Genomic DNA, 17942 nt, shown 5'->3' on the forward strand with positions numbered 1-17942 from the left:
CCATCAATCGATTTTCTCAAAAGTACTAGACGGTCGTTGTCACAAAATAGCATTCAACAGACGATGTTCCAATTGATCAATCGAAAAAAAAAGTATTTTTTTCGATATTTTGAATGAAAATCAAAAAGTTATCAGAAATCGTTCATTAAAATGCCTTTCGTTACAAAGGCTTCATGATAACTTTATTTTTATTTAGTTGGTACCGTAAAACTGGGTGACTTTGATAGGTTTGAGATTTTTTCACAAAATGATGAGTACAAATAAAATACGTACGGAATTGCATTGAATCATACTGACTGGCGTAGAGAAAGGTTCAAGGTACTTCTAGAAAAAGTTTTCATTAAATTTTGAAAAGTTTAAAAAGTTTGTTAACTATGATTAAGAAAATGTAGATGAATAGCATTATTTTCATATTCTCAAATTATCATGAATTTCTCTATGAACATGATTTCAAAACGGAATGCAATTTCGCATTCTTCGAACAATTTTCCATTAGGAGAAGGTAAACGAAGTGAGTAAATAAAAAATATTTTTTTTTTTGAAAGCATAACTAAAAAAAATCCAAATTTGAAGGCATTTCAATAGAACAAATTTTATACAAAATGTGAAACTTTTTAATTCGTGCTTCGTATCCAGTTTAAAATGCAATATGGTATGATAATTTTACAAACAAAACTATTTTAAAAAAACAGAAAATTCTGACTTTTTAACAATTTTACCTAAAATTATATGTATTTTGGTAATAAGCTTACAAACTTAGTTAACTAAATATAAACATTGATTTTACAACTACATCAGCAACCTTAGCGATGCTACATTCGACGTAAAAATAAAATTTGAACCCATTTAACCTGATTTAAACAACAAAAACTAAGACTATTAAAGTCACCCCGGTATTCAAAGTAATAATTTTCAACGCAAGTGGGCAAAATTTGACAAAACATTTTTTCAAAAATAGTGCATGGACCTTATGTGGCCTACCCTAGAATATGTTTTAAAGATAATAGTCTTGAGAAAACCCTTACCAGTTAGAAAATATTCCAAAAATAAATTAAAATCCTATCAATGTCACCCCGGTTCACGGTATTTGAAAATAATAAAGCTTTACTGTAATGCTAAAAACCCATCTTAAAAAAAATGTTATAATAAACTCTCTACAACCCAATTTTGTCTTAAGGCGAGCTTAATTTTGAAAAAATCGCAAAAGTCTTTCATCCAATCAATCAAAGTTTGATAAAGCATTAAAAGTAAGAACTCTTCAATGTTCATGTTATCATGGAATTGGTAATTTTACGTACTTCATGTGATAGAGTAATACATTTGAAAAATTTTAAGATTTTTTTGGTAGTGATTTTGGCTGTGTTTTTTAGTTTTTATTAGTCAAAAATTATGAGCATTTGTGGTAATGCCATCCCGGGCAGATGGTAATATCGAAATTCATGCCATTTCAATAACAAATACTGTTAAAATAACAAAACGTGTTATGGAATATTCTTGCAAAATCCATTTCTGCATAAGAGTTTAATAACAGTTTATGTTATCATAACAAAATTTGTTATTGGTCTGATATTGGTTGAAAACCAACACAACTTTGTAATAACATTTTTGTTATGGAAAAATAACTCCAACTGTTATTGGGATGATCAGATTAGTTGATAAAATAACAAAAAAGAATAACAAAGATTTGTTTGAAGAATAACTCAAAGTGTTATTAGTCTGTTGATACAATAACAATCCAATAACAAAAAAAATCATAACGGCGAATAATAAATCTTGTTATAAATAACATAAAATGTTATTGGGTTAGTATTTTCAAATATCTTTTAAATGTTACTCCATGTTTTATGTTTTTCTTGTTTCAATTTCATCACTCAACAATTTACATCTAGGCCGTGGCAAACAAAATAATTTTTCTCAAAACATTTTTTTTTATGAAAATAGCGGAACAATCAACTGAAACAATTTAAATTGTTTTTCCCCTTTTCAATCTTTTTCAGCATGTTAGGGCTAGTTTAAATAAATTTGAATGTCAATGAATTTATAGTGTACAGCACCGCAAAAAGATTTTTTTCCCAAAAAAAACACTCGTTAATACATGATTTTTTTATATTGTTTTGCCTGTTTTTACATTTTCAGCTATAGAAAGAAACCATAACTGAGCCGAAACAGCCAACGTGAAGACTTCCATCATTGCCATGATTTTTCGTTGAAAGATATAAATTTTGCGTAGCTTTCAATATTTTGACAAAATTCCTTCTACAAGTTGATTAGAATAGTGCCCTACACATGCTGATTCCTTTTGGTAACGATTATCCCATTCCTTGCAATGTTATGGAAATCGTCATAAATCAATGATTGCCAACTAGGACGTCAATGATTGTACCACAAAATTATTTAAATTTTCAAACGCATTTGATTTAGACCAAAAATTCTTTCAGTGGCTTCAAGAAGGCAACAACCGGCACATGCTGATTCCTTTTGGTGAAGAAATTCGTTAAATTGAATTTAATTCAGAATATTTTAAAGTGATGATCTATTTTCTTCGAAAATGATCAACGGCTTCACCTTAATGGTCTAAAAGGCTCTCTAATAAATGAAAAAAAAAATATAAAAATTGTAAAATCGACAAAAAATCAATTTTCAACCCATTTTGATCTTTAAAAGCATTGGTAAAAAGAACTCTTAAAATTTTAGAAAATTTTAGGGTTGGATGTTTCATGTTTTTAAAAACGTATTTAGGAGGTCATTTTGAGCTACTTTTGTTCTACGAAAAACTTTACTTCTCTTGTTTTATTTATTTCTTGTTTCAGTTTTAGTATTTTAAAATGCATTTATCTTGTTTATCTTTGTTTGTTTTTGGTAGTATTTGGCCTATTCTTCCACCCCCTCTCATTGCATTTCGCGTATCTAATTTTTTCATGTTTTAACAGTCACTTTTTCAATTTTTTGATTGTATTTCACATTTTCTGCTATAAAATGGCAGTATTATCATTTAAATTATAAAAAAAAGCGTAGAAGCATAGTTTGGGACACTAGAAAAATTACTGCATACTTCTTTTTACACTCAAATATAGTAAATGTTAGTAAAAAACACAGCCAAAGTTGACCCCTACAAAAATGACATTTTTAAAAACATTGCCAAAGTCACATAAAACAAGTAAAACTTCCAACCCATAAATTTTCAAAAATTCTATGAGTTCTTCTTTCCAATGCTTTTTAAAAATCAAAAATTGGTTGAAATATTGATTTTTGGCGATTTTTTAAATCGAAGCCCGTCTAAAGACGGGATTGGGTTGTAGAGAGTTAAGTATAAAAAAAATGCAGTAATTTTTGGAGTGTCCCAGACTATGCCTCTACGCATTTTTTTAGAATCTAAATGATAATGGTGGCATTCTAGAGTACAAAATGTGAAAAACAAGGAAAAAATTGAAAAAAGTTACTGTAAACAAAATTAGAAATTTAATAGGCAAAATGTAATGATAAGAGGTATAAACACTACTAAAAACAAAGATAAACTAAACAAGACAAAAATAAAACAAGAAAAAAAAAACAAACATACAAGAGAAGTAAAGTTTTTCGTAGAACAAAAATTGGTCAAAATAACCACCTGAACACGAGAAAAAAAATGTTTGAAATAACAATTTGAGCAGTAGGGTGTTAATCAAACATTAAAGCACACAGAAAAATATGATGGTAATATTCATCAGGAAATGGTGACAGATTTTGTGTTCCAAAAATTTTACCTCTGAAAATGTTGAATTTTCATCAGTTTTTGATAACCATTCATCAGGTTCACATTTTTACACATTTTTTATGTAATATTACTCAAAAAAGAGGCAATATTCAACCAACCAATTTTTCAACATTCCAAAATTCCACTTTTTTTCTGTTCATAGCCTTGATTTGGAAAAAAAAACAAATCAGTGTTTTAATAGCTTTCAATAGAAATTGATGTTGAATCAAATATATGTTAGTCTAGTTCTGGTTTGAGATATTAAATTTTGGCTTGTAGAAATTTCGATTATGTACTAAAAAATGGCCTTATTCAAAATAGCAACAGATTAACAAACTGAACAACAAAAAGCTTAATCTTAATCGACCAGCTCACCTCACCTGCGCCTGAGAGTGACTTGGTGTAAGAAAAGCTAGTCATTCTGAGCCTCGCTGAAATATCTCAAACACACACCCACCGACACACAAAAACACAAACACGCGTTCGTGTGCCGGCGCTCGGGTCGCGCAATTAAATAATAGCTTTTCATTATCATCATCGGCCATTCTCGGCGGGCGCATGGTGGCGAAAACAGCTGAAAGCACACACAGACAAAAGTTAAGGTGTTTGGGGTAGTGTGGGTGGAGGGAGGAGGGGTTGGGTGGTGGAAACTACCATCGCGACCTGAGGCCAAGCATGAGTGTTGAAGCCCAGTTTTGTACTGCTCTCTTGGGGCGCTAAATGAATGGTACAAACAAGCCCACCTAGCGCAAACCGGTTATTTACATAATGAGTGAGGGATGGTATGCAGTGAAAAGGGTTTAGTACCCGAAAGAGTTGGCTAAATTACTTAAAGGGTTAAACAGTTTCACTGCGATTTTTGTTCTAATTCAATTTATCATACGAGACCAACTTAAAAAGACAATTTTGGGTTCCAGGATTCTACAATAAGATAAAAAAATGTAAAGACCCCGAGCACCAACTTTTTTGATTCTTTTCATAATTCAGTAGCCAATTAAGTTTGAGAAAACTTACAAATTTACCTCACAATTTTTGAAAATGTAGTGATCTACAACAGCGATAAAATGATTTGATTTGATCCTGTGTTATGTAGCTTCACAGTAAAATAAATAATTATGTAAAATTTGCTGATAATTGTTTGAATAAATCATTAGTTTTTAGCTTGGTCCACGTGAAAGCTTTAATTTTTTTTTAATCGTGTTTGCAAAGCTTTGCCATTTTTCACATACATGTGCAAAAATCACTCTCAGCAACCGACCGTGTGACTAATGAGAAACTGCAAATGGAATGTAAATAAATAAATAAACACGAAAAGCTTCGATTATTATTTTACTATACAGATGTTTCAAACAAATAGCACAACATAAATAAATAAAATAAAACAAAGCTTGTAAAATTTAATCATTGTGAAAATCCCAATTTTACTCAATCCCAAAAATGCAGATGCATACCACCCTCACGATGAGTGGAGCCTCCAGAAGCCCAAAGTCATTCACAAGACTCACACCGGCAAGCACCAGAGCCACTGACTGCCCGCTGACACAGTCACGCTGCGTCAGTAGGTTCTTCGGAGCAAACAAAATCCGCGCGCACGCGCACAATAATCATAACAAAACAAAGTTTCGCCACGTGAATACCGATAGTCAGGCAGCCAGACCAGATTTGAATTATTGATGTTTGCCAATCTGATTTGAATCTGAGTTTGCGTAATCCAATTACGGGCCGAAACTTACCGCTTAACCGATCCGGAAATGGTGCGCTTCCCGCCCGGCGTAGACGCGCCGCGACTTGCGATGCTGCTGGCACATTCCGACGGTGGGCTCTTGAGGGAGGCCGGTGAATCCACGCGGCGCCCCACCAAACCACCACCACCGCCACTTTTGCCGCAGCTGATCTTCGACTTCACATCACTGAAATTCTTCTTAACAACAGACTTATTCTCGGCAATCTTGCTCATCACTGCGTCCCACTTGTTGGGGGTGGCCGACTTTTTCATAAAGCTCAGATTGCCCACACTGCCTCCGCCAACGCCACCACGTGGACCACCGTGACCACTGGTGGGACGCTTGTTTTCCTGATTCTCACACTCATTCCCGGCGTCCAGGCTCAGGACGCTGCCACCGACACTGCGCGACGACGACGACTTCGAAACCGAACCCGACTTTACGACCGAATCCTTGAACAAGCGAGTCTTGATCAACGTCGCGCGCGACGACATTTCGTGTTTTTTCAGCACCAAATTCGATTCATTTTTCTGCTGTTTACGGCTGGAGCTGGGCTTTTTGCCGCCACCACTCCCGAGCACACTTCCACTACCGACGGCCGCGCCAGACAAACTGTCGGAACTTGGGCCTCCTCGTGCTTCAACTGCGACGACGACGACCTCACTAGCACTACTATCGACCCTACCACCACTAGCAGCAGTACCATTCACCACTACGGCCGTTGACGGCGATGATGATGATGGTGATGACGGTGATGTCGCGACCGGTGACGACGAGGATTGATTTTGTGTGGACTCGCCGACGACGACGTCACCTGGTGGCATCTCGAAGGTTTGTTCCGCGACCTGCACCACCATCTCAATGGACGCGTCGTTCGTGCTAACCGACGAAACCAGTGAAGCGTTCCGCAAACTATTAGCGTCCTCCTGGTCCTCCTCCACCGCGTCTTGGGGAAGTAGTACCTTCTTTTGGCTGCACGCCGTGTTGCTGCTGCTAATGGTCTCCGTGGACGCGTCGGGGCTCATATCGCTCTCCATGGCCATAGGTTGACCTTCGTCCTCCTCTTCCTCATCCTCCTCCTCGCGATCCTCGGACAGTCGATGAACCAAGTCGTCATCGCCGCGGTTCTCGACGTCAGTGAAAATTCCACTCGACTCCATGCAGGAATCGTCGTTTTGTGGCTGTTGATTAATGAATACGTTTGCCCCCTGAACCATGGGTCCGTACAGCTGCCCGTCGATGACCTGGGCCCGCCGGTCACCCCGGTTGAACACGTCGTCCGCATCGCTTTCGGTGAAAAAGTCACTATCAGTCATGGGATCCTGCCGCCGTGGAACCGCAGGCGCTGCCTGAGCTGCGGGAGCATTCCACGGTGCTGCACCCGGGTTCTTAATTCGTGGTCCATTCGATGGTGAGTGATCCGCCCCGCGGCTCGCTGGTCGGGACATTTCACCATCGCCTTGGTAACCCGTGTCCAAACTCGTTATACTGGTAATACTCGTAATAAAGCTATTGGAGACCTTTGAGGTCGCAGATTTCGTCATCTGATCCGTCTTCGAGTCCGAATCCGTCTGCGAAATTTCCTGGTACATGCTCGTCGCCTGACTCGAGGGAATCTCAGACGGCAGCACAATGTCCGACATGTCCGTTTTGACACCCACCGGATCTAGCGGAAGCTCCTCCGGCGATGGGGTCTGGTCAATTCGACAATGGTGCAGTCCATGCTTGTGGGAACCCGTATTTAGCTGCAGCTCCAAATTGTTGGTATTGTTCGTGTTTGTCGTGGTTGAATCCAGAAATTCTTTCATCTGATCCGGAGTCAATATTCCCAAGCTTTCGTCCATTTCGAACGAACCTTGTTTCGTCAGGCTGGTTGATACGGGAGACTTCACGTGTGGCTTTGCCGAGGACACCGAAGAATCACACAGCTCAATCGAGCAGTCCAGCGTACACTCGGTCAAATCCAACCCAAACGAGAAACGCTGCTTCGCCGGGATCGAGCATCGTCCTTCCAGCGGTCGAAGTGCCACCTCTTCCCTGCCCACCGAAGCCGGTTCCTCCAAACTTAAATCGAAAATCTCCTTACCCCCGCCACTATCATCTACATCCATCGTTTCGTTCTGCCTCCTCTGGTGGTGGCCATCGTCTTCGTCAAGTTCTTCCGCGACCAACGTGCGCTCGCCGGCACTCGTGTCCAATGATTCGTGCCCGACGTTCTTCGTCACGTTCAGCGGAGAATGCATCGTCGAGCTGAATACCTGCGTTTTGTTCAATTCCAACGCGGGATCCGAAAGGTGCAACAAATTGGTGGTTTCGTTCAAGTTGAACGTCAGTCTGGTGGGTCTCTGGACCACGTGTGGGTCCGTCGGCAGCAGCCGGTCCGGGCTGTTGATCTCGTGCGTCCGGTACAACAGCTCCTGCGTAATATTTGGAATGCTTTGGGTTACGTTACCAACCATCGTCGAACAGAGCGCCCGCTTCGGTTCGTCCAGCGTGTGCGTCCGATCCAGGACGGGTGAATCCGCGCTCGACTTGCTCATCGTCAAAAACAGTGAAGCTCCTCTTGTTCGATTCAATGACTCTCGACTACCACCGAGTTTCCCGACCGACACTACCTCCTCCTGTTTCTGCTTGACGAACGTCTCACTGCGCTTCACTTCGTACGTCACGTTCCCATCGCTGTTGAGCGTGACCGTCTCGTTGCTGGAGGCCATCTTCAACATGGCGGCGTCCTGATCCAGCAACAGATTGTCTGTACTGCCTGCACCGACCAGCTCCAGCGATTCATCCACCAGCATGCGACCGTCCGCAAAGTCTACCTCACCACATGGCGAAGCAACGGCGAACGTGTTGTCCAGCGGCTGGACATCGTTCAGGTTTTCGGTGGACACCAGCTCCAACTTCTTGTACAAATTACACACCGCACCGAGCGGCGCTTTGAACTGCGGTGCAGGTGTTGAGGCGGCCAACACCGGGAACGGACTGGGTTCACCCTGACATAGCTTGTCGCCGGAGTAGGACCGCGCGATGGTGACCGCGGATGACCTCGGTGGCCTTAGGAAACTGGCGGGGGTTGCAAACGGGATCGCCGCCGACGAGGGCCTCGCAAGCTTGGACTGGAACTGGTGCGGGGGGCGGCTGATGGAACCAGGAACGGGGATTCTGCTGCTGCCAATACGTGGTATTCGTGATTGTGTGGGGTCCTGCAAGAGGAGAAAAAAACGTATGTTACAGACATGACCAGTATGACGAAGAACATTGTTTAACATTTGTTCATGAATCCATAGTCGGAACATTCTTAGGAGTTGTGACCATTGTTTGATAAATTGATTCGAAATGTTTTTATTTTATTTTGATTGCTTCGAAATTTCAACGATGTTTTGCGATCTTATCAAAGTGAACCAACTAACACTAGGTTGACCCCAAAAGCCCACAATTATCAGCATTTAGGAACACCACTTTGCGCGATCACTTGTGTAACACCCCAGAGTGGGTACCTTGCCAAAAACAAAAACCTCTAATTGCCCCCACAATCGCGCGCTGTTCAATCAACACAACACATCACAGATCGGATGACTCGCAGCGCAAGTTACATCTCCAGCTTTACGAGGTGCTCCGAATTAAACTTCTTTTTGGACGCGAAATTCGTTGGCCAGCACTCTATTGGCGCTAATTACCCTCACCTTCGTTCGGATCTCATCGCACGTGGAAACGCGCGACTCACGTGTTCGTTACTCAACGTGGAGTACTCGCGTCTTTTTGAGGTTACAACTCACGGATTGTTGTTCAACTTTGATCAATTTCGAACAACCTTGATCCAAATGGCTCACCCACTTTTTATCCAGAATCTCGGATTAGTCCCGCAAGCCCGGAAAACCCGGCGATGTTATTTTCAATTTCCATCGAAATGGCCACTAAAAAGGCGGTTATTGGATTTTCCCTCGCCACAAATCTCCTTGGCTTCCTTGGCACTCCTTGACCTGGCTTTGGGTCAGACCAAAATCTCCTGCCCGACCAAAGTTGAGTAGTGTTTTCCCTGAGAAAACAAAATATAAAAAAAAACAGTCGGGCCAGACCACGAGGGATTTTCCGCCCCTCCCACACATAACCTCAAACAGAACGTGACTTATCGCGGCCAATCTAAATACAGCGGCGGCGACTCCGGATGGGTCGTTGGCTTGTGGATCCGTTTTTAGTCGTACTCCGAGAAGGGGTATTAATAATAATAACCGGATCGCTGATAACCATTTGTTCTGTGTCTACGTGATGGACGCAAATGAGGCTTATTTGGACATTGTTTCCATACAAAAAACATAAATTATATGAATTGTTTAAAAACATAATTAGCTGCGGTGAGCTATCGCATTACAATCGATGTTATTGGATCGTATAATTGCGCTAATGACATTACCACACTGCAAAAACAAACAAATTGAACACGGAGAAAGAAGAAGAAGAAGAAGAAGAAGAAGAAGAATAGGTGCCCACCCGCAGTTGCTACTCCGTTATTGACCAGGACCTCCAGAAGTTACATCCACGAGCCGTGGAAGATAAGTGGGTGCTATCTTTCCTCGCTTCGCAACTTCTCAAAGGCCCCTATCATGCTGATCAATACCGGCGCCGGCCACGACCAGTGGTAGGGTCACGGGGAAGTGGATGGGAATGTTAGTCCGATACTTGAGTGATAGAGACCGCCCAATCGACTGCATCTCCGACAAAGTATCACATGAGTTTTGAGGGGGTTAGTAGATGGGTATGAGGTCAGGATTCACGAGTGGCAGTGATGTGACCATGAGCATTTTGTTTATCGGTTGAAATTTTAAATCTTAGGCAGCCGGCTGCGGAAAGATAAATAATTGATTATTTAAAAAGTTTGTTTTAATCGAACGCGTGCCAACCGAGCGGTAGTGCTATGGGCTGGACTTATCAGTATATTTTTACTGTTGGTACAATTAAGATATCGCGAGCAAATGTCAAAAATAGAAGATGAGTTAATACTAAAGCTGCCAGTTGGAATAAATTATTACGATCAACGAATATAAACGAAAAGAAAACAGGACACCACGTAAACGATTGTAATGAAATTAAAACAATAACTTAAACGAACTTAACCGGCGGCGTGCCTTCCTATCAACGATGATAAAAGAAGGACTTATAAATTTAAAATATAAAAAGACTCCAAAAAATACGTTGCATAGTAACCGCGAAGTCCCGCTACTCACAATCGAATCCGAAAGATAGCTATCTAGAATTTTAAATATAGTATTAATTCGACCGCGATCCTCCAGAAATTCTTCGTCGGCGTGCCTTCCGATCAACGGTGATGTAAGAAGGGCTTTATTCATTAAAATGATTTTATATCATAAGCCTTAAAACATATTCGTCGGCGTGCCTTCCGATCATCGATGATATAGAAAGGACTTAATCCAGCAATACGACTTGCTTGTCTCGAAAAAAAAAAGAATTCGGATCGTTTCTATCGAAAACTATGTAAAGAGAACAAAAATAAACTCATTGGCCAACGAACGCGCGAACTAAAAATAAAGAAAAAAGAAGAAGAAGAAGACCAATCACCCCATGCACACAAACTGTTGCGGACGATAACGCCATCCCACAGCAAGCGCCGCGTACGACTGCAAGAGCGCCGCGACGACCGGGGAAAGAACTGCGCGGTGACAGGTCGACGTATCCGTGACATACAAGACCAAGAGTAGAACGTACGTCCGCGACGGTTTCGGCAAGCTGAAACGTCATTACAATTTAAGATCATTCTCGAAGTACAAACGTGCAAATTGTTAGGTAATCTTCTGATACGGGCGATAGGCTGGTGGTTGATAACAATTCTCTTAAAATTTATTTAATTTGTAAGTACGCTAGGCTGAGAAATGAATTTGCGTAAACTTATCCATAATTTTCTATAGTTGCCGTCGTTATTTGGAATTAAGCGATCATCGACGATTAATCACCTAGTTTGAGGTTAAGTCATGTGAGTTTCTTGCAAGATCATGCTATTGAATTTGAAAACTAGTTAAAACTTAAAACTAGATTAAAACTTATCGCTAAAACTATGTTTACTATCACAGATCTGCAAACCTGCTGAACAGGGTGATTGGGAGTGAATTCATCTCAATCGATGATAGGTAGACAAATGTAAGTGGGTTAAATTTAACATGCGATTAGCTACTAATAAATTGATTACAGCTTTTAGCACTTGGAACACCACGACAGGGTGTCGGCTCAAAGGATCGCCTTTCATTTACCCCAACATAATCTAAAAGATTTTTGTCGATATGGCCCATGTACCGACCGCAGAATGGGGATTTCACTGCCAGGCCTGCTTCTGGCCGGACACCACGGACATGGTGAACTGTGCCCACTGCCTAACCTGGTGGCACACTTGCTGCGCTGGCGTCGACGAGACAGTTCCTGTCGAGGAGCGCTCATTCACCTGTCCTCGCTGCCAAAACCCTTCGTTTACCGTTCCCAAAGGGAAGAAGCCGCCCTCTAAGGCCAGCTCTGGAACGTCATCCACCTCCGACGCACGGGCGCGGAGGGCTCGCCTACGTCTGGAGAAACTCGAGGCCCAAAAGCTCCTCATGGAAAAGCATCTGGAGCAGGCACGTCGAGAGCAGCAGATTCGGCATGAGCAGGAGAAGTTGCAGCAGGAGGCGGAAATCGATCGCGCCAAGCTGGAGATCGAACAAACCATCCTGGAGGAAACCTTCCGGGCACGGGAGGAAGAGCTGGACGATGAGGTCGCGGATGATCGTAGCGTCGGGTCGGAGCAAAGCAGCAAAAGCAAAGTGGAACAGTGGCAAAAGCAGCAACAGTTTGCTGCTCGAACGTCAACGCTGACCGAGCAAGGAGCGAACAATAACACTGCTGGTCAATACGACGAATCAGCCGGACAAGACGTCCTGGGACGGGCTCTCCAAGGCATTTCGCTGGATCAGTCAACTCTCGAAGTGGGATTGGGTGGAATGATCGACAGAACGTCGAGCACTTTGGGAACCATTTACGAGGTAGACCCGTATGATAACCCCGGGTACACCAACTGGCAACAAGCTGGCTCAAGCCACGGTGGCGCTTTGGCAGGTTCTGCTCACCTGACTAACTCAACGCCCTTTCCGTTTTCCAATTCCCTGTTGTACCAAAAGACCCTGACGGTCCGTCAAAGTCAATCTGGAATGGTCTACGGGAGTGTCAGCAGCTACCAAGTAAACAACGCGAGCGGTTTAAAGGCAAATGGGAACAATGGAACGACGACAGGATCGCCAGGAGTGAACCCGACGCCCAGGCCGGAATCGCTGCCTCCGTATCCACCGCCGCCTGTTCCTCCGGCACCAAGGCCGCAGCCGCCAGGACCAACGCCACGCCCACCTGGGCCGTTCCCGCGTCCGCAAGGCCCATTCCCGCGTCCGCAAGGCCCATTCCCGCGTCTGCAAGGTCCGTTTCCGCCGGGTTTCCAACCACGACCGCCGTTGCCGTTTCCACGTCCGCCAGTGCCAAGGATTCGCCCTCCTGGGCCAACACCAGCACCCGAACCAGCACCGGTGCCGCCAAACCCACAGAGGGATCCGGAGCCAGTGCCGCCAAATCCGCAGAGGAATCCGGAGCCCGCGCCGCCAGACAACGCGCCAGAATACCAACCTGAACAGGAGCAACCACCAATTCCGCCAGTATTGGGGCCAACGCCGCAACAGCTGGCCGCAAGGCATGTGATGCCGAGAGGGTTGCCCAAGTTTAGCGGTAATCCCGAGGATTGGCCACTTTTCGTCAGCTGCTACAACAACTCGACCCAGACGTGCGGCTACTCCGATGCAGAGAACTTAGCGCGGCTGCAGGACTGTCTAGAAGGACACGCGCGGGAGATGGTGGTAGGTCGCCTTCGACTTCCGGCATCCGTTCCACATGTCCTCGCCACACTCGAGACTCTGTACGGCCGCCCGGAACTATTGATCCAGACGCTGTTGCAGAAACTTCGGTCGACTCCTGGACCGAAACCAAACCGACTAGAAACTCTTATCGCGTTCGGAATGGTGGTGCAGAGCTTGAGCGATCACTTGGAGGATACGGGACAGGATGCTCATCTGAACAATCCCACGCTGCTGTTCGAGATGGTGGAAAAGTTGCCGGACAACATGAAGCTGGACTGGTCACTTTACAAAAACCGCTTTGCGGTCGTAAACGTGCTCACTTTCGCTCAATACATGAACACCCTGGTCCGGGCCGCGACGGATGTCACGCCGTACAATGTACCGAAACCTTCGGAACACCGTGATAGGCAGGAGAAAGGCGGTAAGGAGAAACACTTCTGCGGAGCACATGCCGCGGAAAAGTGTTCCTCGCCGAAAACTCCAGCGAAGAAAGTCGAGGTCAAGCAAAACAACTCCGGGGGCCCAGCCTGCCTAGTCTGCAAAGACCCGAAGCATCGGGTTAAGGATTGTCCGGAGTTCGCCAAGAAGAGTGTCGACGATCGCTGGAAAGTCATCGAACAGCACGAACTCTGTCGCTGCTGTCTCGGTGCTCACGGCCGGCGGCCCTGCAAGCTGAGCAAGCGATGTGAGGAAAATGGATGCCAGCTGAAACACCACCCTCTTCTGCACTCAAAGCCGGAAAGAAAGGATGCCAAGCAGAACAAGGAAGAAGAACTGGCTTCCGGGTCCAAGGTGGCCACCAATCACCATTTCTCGGGAAAGACCACACTGTTCCGAGTCCTGCCGGTGACGCTGCACGCCAACAATCGCTCAGTTCAAGTGTACGCCTTCTTGGACGACGGGTCTGAGAGTACGCTGATTGAAGAGGAAGTAGTCAGGCAGCTGGGAGTCGAAGGCGAACATCTTCCGCTGTGTCTACAATGGACGGCGAATGTGAAGAGGACGGAAGCAGAGTCACAGCGGGTCACGTTGCAGATTTCTAGTGGAAGAGGTGGGGCGAAGCACGCGATTTCCGATGTGCGAACGGTCAGCAAGCTGGATCTACCGAGGCAGAGCTTACGGTATTCGACGCTGGTAGAAGCCCACCCGTACCTGAAGGGACTTCCGGTGGACGACTACGACCGGGCTACGCCGTGCATTTTGATCGGCAACGACAACGTGCACGTCACGGCGACTTTACGGATCCGAGAAGGGAAACCGGGTGAGCCGGTCGCTGCGAAGACTCGTTTGGGCTGGACGATCTACGGAACAAATCCGGACCGACCAGAAAAGCTTGTCCGCACCTTCAACATCTGCGAATGCCACAGTGAAGACCCCCTACACGATCTCGTGGCACGTTTCTTTTCCATCGAGAGCCTGGGAATCACTGCAGTGCCGTGTCCGGAGTCAGAGGAAGTGCAGCGCGCGAACCGAATCCTGCAAGAGACCACAACACGAGTTGGACAGCGTTTCGAGACGGGTCTCCTCTGGAAGTTTGACCACTTCGAGTTCCCTGACAGCTACGGGATGGCCGTACGGAGACTGCAGTGCCTCGAGCGGCGCATTCGAAGCGACCCGGTGATCGGCGAGAGCGTGCTGCGTCAAATGAACGAGTACCAAGAAAAGGGGTACATCCACAAGGCCACGGAAGACGAGCTTAAGGAAGCTGACCCGCGGCGCGTGTGGTATCTCCCTCTCGGAGTCGCGCTCAACCCAAAGAAGCCATCGAAGGTGCGTATCTTTTGCGACGCCGCTGCCAAGGTCGACGGGATATCGTTAAACACCATGCTCCTGAAGGGTCCGGATCTTCTAACCACCCTGCCGGCAGTCCTTTTTGGCTTCCGGGAGCGGCAGATCGCCCTGTGTGCCGACATCAAGGAGATGTTCCACCAGGTGCAGATCCGGAAGGAAGATCGCCACGCGCAGCGACTGCTTTGGCGCGAGAACCCCTCGCTGGAACCGGACATCTTCTTGATGGATGTAGCCACATTTGGTTCGACGTGCTCACCCTGTTCCGCACAGTTCATCAAGAACCTAAACGCCGCAGAGCACGCCGAGAAGTTCCCTGCCGCCGCCGAAGCCATCCAGCGTAAACACTATGTGGACGACTATCTCGACAGCGCGGACAACGAAGAGGAAGCGGTGAAATTAGCTCTGGAGGTCAAACACGTCCACTCCTTGGGCGGGTTCCACCTGCGGAACTGGTTGTCCAACTCCGAAGCGGTTCTCGCACGGGTCGGGGATAACGATTCGGCCTCGGAGAAGAATCTGCAGCTGGACAAGGGAAGCACGACGGAGCGCGTGCTCGGCCTTTATTGGAAGCAACAGCAGGATGTGTTTACGTTCTCCTCCGCTCTGGACACGCACGGTGGGCACCCGACGAAGCGACAATCGTTGAGTACGGTTATGAGCACGTTCGATCCGCTGGGATTATTGGCTCACTTCACCGTGCGCGGTAAGATCTTGATCCAAGCCCTGTGGAGAGCGAAAACGCAATGGGACCAACGGATTCCAGACAAGATGTGCGTGCGTTGGACGCAGTGGACCGACCAGTTTAAGTTTCTGGAACAGATCCGGATTCCGCGCTGCTACTTTCCACGGCGCTCGGTCAAGGACATCAAGACGCTGCAGCTGCACATTTTCGTGGACGCAAGCGAGGATGCCTTCTCCTGCGTGGCGTACTTCCGAGCGGAGTTCGAGGACGGTATCGAGGTGGCGCTGGTCGGCGGGAAATCCAAAGTGGCACCCCTCAAGGCCCTCTCCATACCCAGATTGGAGTTGATGGCCGCGGTGATCGGCGTACGGCTGATGAACACGATTATCTTCGGACATTTCCTGCGGATCGACAAGACCATCTTCTGGTGCGACTCCAAGACTGTGCTCGCATGGATCAACTCGGATCATCGCAACTATCGCCAGTTCGTGGCATGCCGGGTTGGTGAAATCATGTCCAAGACGGTGCCGCATCAGTGGCGCTGGATTCCTTCGAAGGAGAATGTGGCGGACGACGCCACGAAATGGGGGAAAAGCTTCTGTCTGTCTCCCGACAGTAGGTGGTTCAAAGGCCCATGGTTTCTCTACCACCCAGAAGACCAATGGCCGATGGACATCACGCCAAGCCTTCAAGAACCGACCGAGGAGCTGCGAGCCTGCCTAGTGCACCGGGAAGCCGTTGCCACGCACAACGTCGAATGGGATCGCTTCTCGCAGTGGGTTCGTCTCTTGCGCACGCTCGCTCGCGTGCATCGGTTTGCTGGGAACCTGCGACGAAAGCTGAAGAAGGAGCAGCTACTGAGCGGACCGTTGCGACAGGAAGAATTAGCGGTAGCGGAGAACACGATCTGGCGCTGGGTGCAAAGCGATGCGTTTCCAGACGAGGTCGCAACACTCGCCGCAGTACGTGCTGATCCGGAAAAGCGGTTCAATCTAGAATCCACGAGCAAAATTCGAAAGTTATCGCCATTTATGGATGACGCCGGCGTGGTGCGCATGGAGAGCAGAATTGTTGCAGCTGATTTTGTGCCGTTCGACACTCGGTACCCCATCATCATGCCAAAGGACCACACGGCGACGAAGTTGCTTGTCGACTGGTACCACCGGAAGTATCTGCACGGAAACTGCGAAACGGTGGTAAACGAGCTGAGACAACGATTTCACGTGCCGAATTTGCGGACGGCTGCCCGCAAAGCGAAGAACGACTGCCTGCTGTGCCAGTTGAAAGCGAAGGTTCCGGTCGTCCCGCGGATGGCTCCACTACCTGCTGCCAGGCTGAAGGCGTTCGAGCGCCCTTTTTCGTACGTGGGCGTCGATTACTTCGGACCAGTTGCGGTGCGGGTGAACCGCACCACCGCTAAGAGATGGGTGGCGCTGTTCACATGTCTGACAACGCGCGCCGTGCACCTGGAGGTCGTCCACTCGCTCTCCGCCGAGTCGTGCAAGATGTCCTTTCGACGGTTGATCGCCAGAAGAGGCGCTCCTGTGGAGATCTACAGCGATCGTGGCACGAACTTCGTCGGATCCAGCAACGAGTTGCAGAAGGAGATGAAAGTCGTCGAAGAGAAGCTAGCCGAAACCTTCACCAACGCAACCACGAAGTGGGTGTTCAACCCGCCGGCCTCCCCTCACATGGGAGGTGCGTGGGAGAGACTCGTGCGTTCTGTGAAAACGGCGCTGGCAGCAATGAACACGGCGAGGCTGCCCAACGAAGAAACGCTGGCAACGCTGGTGGCCGAAGCTGAGAGCATCGTGAATTCGCGGCCGCTGACGTGGATCCCGTTGGAAGCTGAACATCAGGAAGCGCTAACACCAAACCATTTCCTGCTACTGAGCACGAGCGGTGTGGTACAGACGCAGAAAACGTTGGCCGACTCCAAGGACGCTTGCCGTAACCAATGGAACCTGATGCGGGTGATGATCGACCAGTTTTGGCGCAGATGGGTTCGGGAGTACCTGCCGGACCTGACGCGGCGAACCAAATGGCACGAGGAAGTGGTTCCAATCCGAGCTGGTGATTTAGTGATCATCGTGGAAGACACCGTGCGGAATGGTTGGATCCGGGGACGTGTGGCG

At 46.6% G+C, this 17942-nt stretch overlaps 1 protein-coding gene and 1 long non-coding RNA gene across 3 annotated transcripts in view; one reads left to right on the forward strand and one right to left on the reverse strand.

Moving 5' to 3' along the window:
- LOC6031266 (serine-rich adhesin for platelets) overlaps positions 1 to 17942 on the reverse strand; it is a 273589-nt gene that overhangs the window by 179167 nt on the left and 76480 nt on the right. For both annotated transcript variants that reach the window (XM_038253669.1, XM_038253668.1), the window contains exon 4: positions 5467 to 8660. In XM_038253669.1, the coding sequence (XP_038109597.1) occupies positions 5467 to 8660 (3194 nt within the window). The remainder of the gene's footprint in view (positions 1 to 5466; positions 8661 to 17942) is intronic.
- LOC119766954 lies at positions 11176 to 11659 on the forward strand. Its single transcript, XR_005277224.1, has 3 exons — positions 11176 to 11321; positions 11379 to 11443; positions 11541 to 11659. It is a non-coding gene; the product is annotated as an uncharacterized LOC119766954 (long non-coding RNA).

Source organism: Culex quinquefasciatus, chromosome 2 (genome assembly GCF_015732765.1).
Source record: "Culex quinquefasciatus strain JHB chromosome 2, VPISU_Cqui_1.0_pri_paternal, whole genome shotgun sequence".
Taxonomy (NCBI): domain Eukaryota; kingdom Metazoa; phylum Arthropoda; class Insecta; order Diptera; family Culicidae; genus Culex; species Culex quinquefasciatus.